The 9,108-nt window shown below is 33.7% G+C and overlaps 1 protein-coding gene across 1 annotated transcript; it reads right to left on the minus strand.

The window, feature by feature from the left end:
• Positions 1-308: 308 nt before the first annotated feature.
• LOC109801947 (Protein kinase family protein) lies at positions 309-7,430 on the minus strand. Its single transcript, XM_020363125.3, has 17 exons — positions 7,016-7,430; positions 5,798-6,270; positions 5,261-5,386; positions 5,085-5,158; positions 4,905-4,974; positions 4,771-4,826; positions 4,589-4,660; positions 4,387-4,481; positions 4,178-4,244; positions 3,970-4,099; positions 3,648-3,866; positions 3,432-3,562; positions 2,390-2,564; positions 2,188-2,278; positions 1,654-1,811; positions 1,374-1,562; positions 309-775 (listed from the first exon to the last, which is right to left on the minus strand). The coding sequence occupies exons 2-17, from the start codon at positions 6,209-6,211 to the stop codon at positions 716-718; spliced, it is 2,127 nt and encodes a 708-aa protein (XP_020218714.1). The 5' UTR covers positions 6,212-6,270; positions 7,016-7,430; the 3' UTR covers positions 309-715.
• Positions 7,431-9,108: the final 1,678 nt, after the last annotated feature.

Below are 9,108 nucleotides of genomic sequence, written 5' to 3' on the forward strand. Positions count from 1 at the left end.
GAGAAGGCAAAATAGAACTTTTATGATGCTATTAGGCATATAAATCTATACTTGAACTGTAGGTAGGCTCCACGCACCTAACCCTCGCCGCACGCACCTTAGTCCATTACTAGTACGTTTACATTTAGCACGTAAGGTCAAAAGAAAATGAAGAGACTAGCCGACTCTATCATAAACAGTTAAACACAATTACAACGACAGCACATGCTGACTTCTCTCAATAAAAAGATGCTTTTGGAGCACCAAGTGACCCCCATTGATTATTATGTTGTTTAGAGCGCGTACCAACCACACCAGATTGCAAAGAATTAGTCTGCAAATCTAGGAATTCATTATATCTTAAAATTCATTAAGTTTGACGATGGTAAAAATTTATACCATTACATACAAAATCGAAAACTGTTTAAAGCACAACCATGATGAAACATGGTCAAAATAGCCAACCCTGTAACTACTCTTCAATTCAATAGATCAATGCTCCAATTTGCTCGGGTTGGTTGGGGAACATGCTCTCACCAGCATTACGATGACTTTTCTCCTTTACCTTTTTCTTTCTTTATACAATTATAACGAAATTTAAAATGGGAGGGATTTTTTTGTGACTGGGACTGGGGTCAAAAGCAAACCGCATTCCAACTTAATAATCATGAAAATATTCTCATCATTATAATTTTGCCTCATTTTTCAGGGATACAGCTAATGTTTACTACAGAAGCTAGCAAACAGTTCGCCCATAACATATGGAGGCAATGTAGAGATTCTTAGCCCATTTTTCCTGCAAAAGCATATAAAATATATTAATATCTAGGGAGGGAAAACCCTAGAGAATCCAGTAGAACACCACACAAAAATCAGGATTTTATTTTATCTATCCCTTTTGGTCATGCATGAAAACAGCCAAGGGCTGCAAATTATAGAAATTTTGGTATTGATTTCGATAATTTCTCAAGGAATGCAGATCATTCTCAACCACAAGCTATCAATACTCACAAGATCCTCAATTAAGATTCTCCAATTAAATTAATAAAAGATATGGAAAAAGGACCAAAAATTAAAACATGAGATATTAATACCTTGAGAGGGTAACAAAAAGGAATAACGGCAGTAGCACACGATAGAAAACGGTAATGATTTTTATTTCCCATTTGGCCATTAAAAAAACTAGGACTCACATAAGAGTAAATTCTAGATATTTATACATTTACAAGGTTCGATCTAATTTAACTAGAGGAATAGATCAGTAATCACACCATATTCTCAATTAAGTTGTCATTAACAAACCAACCAAAAAATGGATTTGCAAATAGCAACATGCATGCTAAAACTGTATACTTCCCAACTTAACAATAATAGGACAAAAGACATGGAAATACCTTAACATGGGTGCTAGGGAAAGCAGATGTACGCAAAGTCTCCTGAGTTTCATCAAGCAATTTTCGTTTTGGTATGCTCAGTATGAAGGCTGCCTGATCACTAGTAGCAGCCATAGAAGTAATCCGGTAACCATTCTCCCATCGCCGGTGGATTCCTTCACTTGGATACAGAAAGTCAAGCTCCACAACCTTGCATTGTCAAATGAAAAAATAGTTGAAATAATGTAGGTTTAAAATATTCAAACATAACTAAAAATCAAAGGTGAAAAGGTTTAGATACCTGATCAGAATACCCAGCATTCCTGGACATAACAACACCCCAGCGACTGCCAGCAGTAGTCATTGAGGTAACATGAAACCCTTCTTTCCACTTCTTGTTGATCCATTTGAAAGGAAATGATTCGCTCACTTTGTAGGACTGCTGTGTGTAAGGAGTACCTAAAAAGCAAGGATTCAAACATGAGATAACAAACAGAAAGCCATACATTTGAAGAATAGTTGATGTTCTCTCATCCCAGAAGTTAAATGGGGTAAAAGAAAAGCAACTCCTGTAAAATAATGTAAAAGTTTCTTTTGTCAGTTCTATAACTATGTTGTCTGGAAGGAAATTTTATTTAGGTAGAAATTGAATTGCATATATGTTGAAAAAGATTGAACAAGGACAAAAAAATTATAAATCAGGCAAAGGTGCCAAAGGTGATGGTAACAATGACAAGTAAAATGGCAAGGTAAGAAGATTTAGCTAAGGCATTACTAAATAAATTAATAGTATATGATGGTGGAGTATAGCTCATAAAACGTAGATGATATAAACCTTTGGACATGACAACCAAGGAACTCCCATTAACTGCGCCAGCTATTGAACTGATATAGTAATTTTTCTCCCACTGCTCCATAATCCAATCCTGAGAGGTCAAAATACCAGTGTTCCATCACCCAGATATCCAACATTTAACTTGTACATATATATTTAAACAAAAGATGAAATGCATAAATCAAGGAAGAAAAACACCCACCTTGTGCAGGAACGCCGGTGATAACTCATACACTTGTGAAGAAAAACCTGTTCCTGCATCCATGATTAGAGCCCACAGATTTGCTGCAGAGGCCACACAGCTTATATACAACCCATCCTCAATACCCTTGTCTACATGTTGTCGGAGCCTAGTGTCTGCAACATTGTAGTGATATCTGAAACCAAACCAAAATGTTATTTAAGACCAAGCAAAATAAACACTTGCTTCTAGATGAATAAGCCAATGCATATAGAAGGCAATCAATTTTCTATACATATATACTCCTTTTAAGAAAACTTCTACCTTACTGCTTTGTTTAAAACTATTACTTAATATGCACTGCCATGCAATAAGTATAAAAGTTTTTATAGATACATGGAACAAAATATATAACCCAAATTCAAGTAGTTCGGAAAAAAGCAAATCCAGTTAAAGAATTAAAGGTTACTAAAATTTTAAATTGTACTAGGGGTAAGTAGTAACAGAAACATATTTACTAACGATCATGAAAAATTCAGGGAGAAAAGTTTTGAAGTTTTAGTTTATTAAATTCCCCACCATGTTCTTAGATACAGAATTTATTGAACATTCCCAGAAAAACAAATTTCAGGTTAGACCTATGTTGTCAGGGAAAATGATATCTCAGTAAGCTCTTTTTCCTCTTATATTAATTTGCTTTTTGATTTGAATTAATGACATTGGACAACCAAACAAATATCATTTCCTTCTATTATCAGGTAAAGCAGGATGGCTAATTTCATAATTAAGTACGAGGTTGCCATATGCATCCTTATATGGCTGACTTCCTAATTCCTATGGCTTCACAAGTAAGGCAAATTAGGGAAGCCCAAACCCAATAGTCAGGAATGCTAGGGAATCCCTCTGACACATTTTTTCATCAAAAAGAATGTACAAGCTTAATCAAGCAACAACACTCATGTCCTCTGGCATTAAAGCAAAATAATTTAATGACTCACATAGTTTGGAAGTTGGAAAGTTATCAAGAACATGCCAGACTGAGGATGATGTATTAATTAATTACCTCTGCTTCATGGGACGGCGTGCATTATACACTGATATCCACTGAGTAGCAGGACTCCCCAATCGCACTTTCTTCTTAGGTTGCTCATCTTCTTCCAAATTTATAAGCATTCTTCCCCGCTTTTGACCAACCTATTTATGTAACAGATTTAGCACTCAAATACACAATGTAATATATAAAAATAGATTAATAATAAAATATAAGCATTATAGCAACCTTTAAAGCTCCATCTATTCTAATAGGCCTCAATGGAGTGCATGGTTCAATCAAGCTTTCAAAAAATGATATAAGCTTGGAATAGTTTGGCTCCTCGTCAAATCTCATATTAGTAACAGCTTCAAGAAACTGCTTAAATGGAGCAGGACAAAAGCAACACATCAACTCCGGAGAAGTGGCCATCTTTTTCTTACAGACAAGAAAACTTTTATTGTCACCCTGTAGATTTGGCCAAAAGAAGAGAAGAAATTATATCATATAAAATGAAACCTCTAAGAAGCAAGAATAAATATATTACATCACAAGATACTACGAAACACACCTGATAACCCTGCCATGGTAATCTCCCTTTGATGAGAAATATTAAAGTGTATGCCAGTGACTCAAGATCATCCCTTCGACTTCCAGTCCGACCTAGATGTGCATGTACACTAGCATACCTTATAGTTCCCCTACACAAAAAGGCATATTATCAATATCAACATGTAAAAACAAAAGATAGCAATGGCAAAGTTGCAACATTCACAAACCTGAATATATCAGGTCTCTGATCATAATCAACATGTTGACCAGATGATGCATCCTTCCATCTAGAAGCTGAAGACAATGTATGGTATAGACATTAATAAGCTATGAAAATATCATAAAACTCCAAATAACTAAAAACTAGAGGTGAGACAGAAAGTTAAACACAAAGTAAAACAACAACAGCAAAAATTGGATTGAAAGGATAACATACCCAGACCAAGATCAATAAGATACAACTTCTTATCATCAGCTGAACCGGGTTGACCAAGCAAAAAGTTTTCAGGTTTCACATCTCCGTGCACAAACCTGATTCAATGATGAGTTTCATAAATAAAAATTAATGTTTTAACTATGCCAAAATAAATTGGAATGTTAGGGTTGACAGGACGGAAAAAACAATCACAAGGATTTACCCTTTCAAGTGGAGCTTCTCAAGAATTGATATTGCCTCCACAGCAATGCAAGCAACCATACTTGGTGACATTCTGTCCAGAACTAAAATGTTAATGGTGCCAATATGGAAATAGTTTAAATAAAATGTGGCAATTAAAAGTGAGAACCCATAAGGTAATAAAAGGGAGAGTCCAAAACTTACGATTGGCCAAGAGAATTCCATACATCCCAAAGACTGGGCCCAAGCATGTCCATGACCTGAAATATATTGTTTTTGTTAGACAATAGTGAGAAATCAACATAAGCTGGAATAGGAAACTTCAAACCATATCTAACCAAAATGTAGAAATCTCCTTGTCGACCCTTGTAATGAACCCAGGGAATGCCATAACAGCCATTCAGAGTGCTATATCAATGTCAAAAATAGAAAAGTGAGAATTATACAATAACATGCAACATTTGAACCTAAAAAATTATATTGATAATCCTGTGTAGAAACAGAGATAGAATATTTACCTATAAACTTGCCACTCATAGGGAGGCCCATAATTGCAACCTTTACTATTTCTGTGCTCAAACTTAAGTGCAACCTGTAAACAATGTTAAAATAAGAAAAAGCAATGTATTATCCAGTATAGGTTCATCGATATTTTATTGAATCCTTAATGAGAGATTGAACTCCTGAGTAATACCTCAACTGCATCAGGACCTGTTCGGTCAGAGCCACCACTTACTCTTCGACCAACATAAACTTGACCAAAACCACCCTTACCCAATTTCCTTTCTATCTTATATATAGGGGAGTTACCAACTTGTACCTGCATCAATTAGACAGTATTCACCTCAAATATGGTAGTGAGGTACAGCCAAATCTAAATTAACTAACAAAAAAATTGCAATGCAGTCTGGAATAAGTGGGAAACATCATAACATTATTCCAAAAATATGTGCAAACAAAATCTCCATCACCAACTCAAATTTCCTGAACAGCCAAATTAGCATTGATTCATCACATTAGCAGAAACACCAAAAAGGAAGGAAGCAATAAATGATATAATATAACTATTATACTTGGCCCCAGCATACTTATTAAAAATTAAAGACAGCAACCATACTTACTTTTAATGAAAAATAGCTCAATCACATCAATAAAACAAAATTCCAGTAATGTTTGGGAAAGATAATAAAATAATGCAATTCAAGAGAAGTAACATGAAATTAAGGGATACCCTCTCAGGGACAGGAGTTGCGCTTGGTTCTTCTTCGGCGCCTACCGCCTTGTCCCCACTTCCACCCTCCATTGCAATATTATTATTGGCCACTACCTCTACGTGATTGTAAACAGGTTCCGGAGCCCCTAAAGCAACAGGTTCAGGCAAAGGATTACAAGGTTCAGGGTCCAGATCAATCAATCTTGCTCCGCGGCCTCTACCAGCTGCAGTTCGCCTTGTGGGTACAGCTGGTGAAGGCCCTTTGGCTACAGCTGTGGCATTACCACCTCTTCCTCTTCCACCTCCAACTCTCCTCCTAGTTCGATTCTGAGCAGGTTGTGCCCAATTCTCTCCTTGATCAACAGGTAGTGGACCAGACTGAAGATCTCCAATCCGTTTCGACCTTCTAGCTCCACTTCTCAACTCTGGCATCCTCTCCCCATTCAAATCATAGCCCAGTTTAGTCACCCCCAGAGAACAGCAAAATTCCTCTGTAGTGACAAAACCAAAGCAAACAGACAAATGAGTTCAAAGCTTTCACTGAGATACCTTTTCAGCAACAAGAACATAACCTCCTCAAGATTACTGAAAAAATCTAAACATGGGAAAATATCTAAGGTGCCAGCCTCAATTAATAACCCTAAGATAACAACATAAAGCAAGTAGCGTACTGAAAAAGCAGTAGATACCAATAAAAAAGATTCTACTTTGAGCAAAATATACTCCACAACGAAAAGAATGTCCCTTAAAGCATACAAAGAAACGCGTCACTTTCTGCATTCCAAATTTATCACACATTTCTTATATCATCATTGTCGGTCAATAGCTTAAGCCATTTTACAGAAAACAAAGAACAAAAATAGAATCAAAAACAAAAAATACCAAGTTCTTATCCTAATCCTACATAACCAAAACAGATTACACAAATTCCAACAAACTCCACCGATTGCTCCATATGAAACACCACCACCACCAAAAAGCGAAAAAAAAACAAGCAAACTTGAAAACATATTGAACACTGGAAGAAGAAAAGCCAACCAATCTTCAATCCGATCATCCAAACAACACAAATATCTAAAATCCACCAAAAAATTTAGAAAAATCCAACAACCATCATCGCACTGGCACACCGGCATCATCAATCTCAAACCGATTCACACACAAAAAAAAATCCATAAAAAAATTAAAAAAAAAAAGCGAATAATCTAAACACAAAACCAAAAAAAAAACCCTCACAGATCGATCCGGCGAGCTTCAAAAAGATAAGGATCGGGGTGCGATTCGCGACGGGGCTAAAAGCGCGCACGATCGAAGTGAAGATCGGCGAATAAGAAGTGCGGGGAAGGCGGAAAATGCGTAATGGTGGAAGAGGAAAAGGTGGAGAAGGCTTTGAGACAGTGACAGCAAGAAAACTATGGCGAAAGCATGGTGATGGAGGAATTTAGGGTTCGAAAGACGAAGAACGGTTTTTGCGAGTAGTATATTAGGTGGATGAAGATATGGGTTACCCTCTTTTGGTTTTTGTAATCGCTCGCTGCTCTCCTCTTTTTTCTTTTTTTTCTTTTTTTCTTTTTTCAAAGAAAGAGAGAATGCGGTAATGGTGAGTTTATTGTTGTTGTTGGTTGTGTACGTGTGGGTGTGTGTGTTGTGTTGTATCCATGTGTGTGAGAGACTCTTTGTTTATATGCACCATGCAACTGTGGCTTCCTAATAACCAAGAGGATATTGTATACTTTTTCATTTCCTTTATTTATTCTTTCTTAATTATTATTTATTTATTTCTTACCTATTATTATGGTACATTTTTTTATTTTTGGTGCATTATTTATTCGTTATTTATAAATAAAAATACTTCAATTAATTAATAATTATGACTGGTTTAATATTTTAATTATTTATTATAAAAATCAATATCTTTTTTAAATAGATTATATTTTAAAACTACTTTACACTTGGTGTTTAACTAATTTTTCTTTTCTTACAAGTTTAAATAAATGCAATTTTAGTCTCTTTAACTTAGATAATCTTTTTAATTTTACTAATTTTGTTTTTACTCTTTCAAAAGAATTTTAAAAAAAATGTCTTTCAAATTTAAATATATATATATATATATATATATATATATATATATATATATAGTTTAATCTCTCAAAATCACTAATAATAATAATACTAGAGGGGTTGAGGCAGTGATTTAAAACCCGGATCGAACCGGCCGGTTGGTTCGGGAATCGGTGATTTAGCCGGTCCGAATCTTAAGTTGGATCGATTATGCAGTCGACTCGTTTTAAACTGGATTGAACCGGATAATTTTTCGGTTCAACTGGTGAACCGGTGAGTTAAACCGGTTCAACCACTTTTTTTTTCTTTTTTTTTTATTTTTTTAAGGGACCATAAACCACAAAAAATAATAATGAAAATTGAATCTCTTAATGGAAGAGCAAATAGTCTTATTAAATATAACAATAACTATTTGTTCTAATGTATTTGTTTGTAATATATACAACATAAATAACTTTTATAGTATATTATTAATTTTAAATTATATATTTAATAATATAATATCTATGTAGATATTACATATATTATTTTGTGATATCAATTGCAAGCATATTATATATGTACATATTATTTATATTTTAAATTTGTATTAATATACAGTTTAACATATAATTTTTTATGTATTTATTTGCAAAATAAAAATAAAAAAAAAATTAAATAAGATAGAAAAATTGAAATTTAAAATAAGATATGAATTTATTAAAATTTATAAGCATAAAATATATTTAATATGAATATTTTTTAATAAAAATAAATAAAAATCGAGTCATGCGATTCAACTAGTGGCCCATCGGTTCAACCTTTGACTCACTGACCCAGTACCTTAACCGGTCCGATTTTTAAAATTATGGGTTGAGACACTTTGTGTCTCTAATAATTACATACAGACAAAAAAAACACTTTTAAATTATAAAATTAAAATAATAATTTTAAGTTTGAATTTTCAAAATCTAATTGATCCAATATTTAATAAACTTCAAAACACATTTAAATTTTTATTATTTATTCTCTACCAAACCTGGACGTTTATTATTTTTTCTAACGTTGCCCAATAAAATTAATAGTGTGTTTGGATGGGAAATTTAAATGGAGTAATTTATTTATTTGAAGAATTTTAAATTCTTTGAAGTGAAATACCTTGTTTGGATGAAGAATTAATAAGGAATTTGAAATTCAAGTATTTGTGAAATTCCTTGAAATAGTAAAATTTCAAATTCTTCCAAAAAAGTAAGAATTTGAAATTTCTCATATTTATTTGTCTTATTTTA

Source organism: Cajanus cajan, chromosome 4, assembly GCF_000230855.2.
Source record: "Cajanus cajan strain Asha chromosome 4, NIPB_CcT2T_4, whole genome shotgun sequence".
In the NCBI taxonomy this organism is placed as follows: Eukaryota; Viridiplantae; Streptophyta; class Magnoliopsida; order Fabales; family Fabaceae; genus Cajanus; species Cajanus cajan.

What these genes read in the sequence shown, in the direction of transcription:
- LOC109801947 (XM_020363125.3), bottom strand. Translation starts at nt 6,211, where the DNA reads ATGCCAGAGTTGAGAAGTGGAGCTAGAAGGTCGAAACGGATTGGAGAT. An exon ending in TCTTATTGATCTTGGTCTGG is followed by an intron (nt 4,245 to 4,386) that starts GTATGTTATCCT and finishes CATTGTCTTCAG; the next exon opens with CTTCTAGATGGAAGGATGCA. An exon ending in CGCCGTCCCATGAAGCAGAG is followed by an intron (nt 2,565 to 3,431) that starts GTAATTAATTAA and finishes GTTTGGTTTCAG; the next exon opens with ATATCACTACAATGTTGCAG.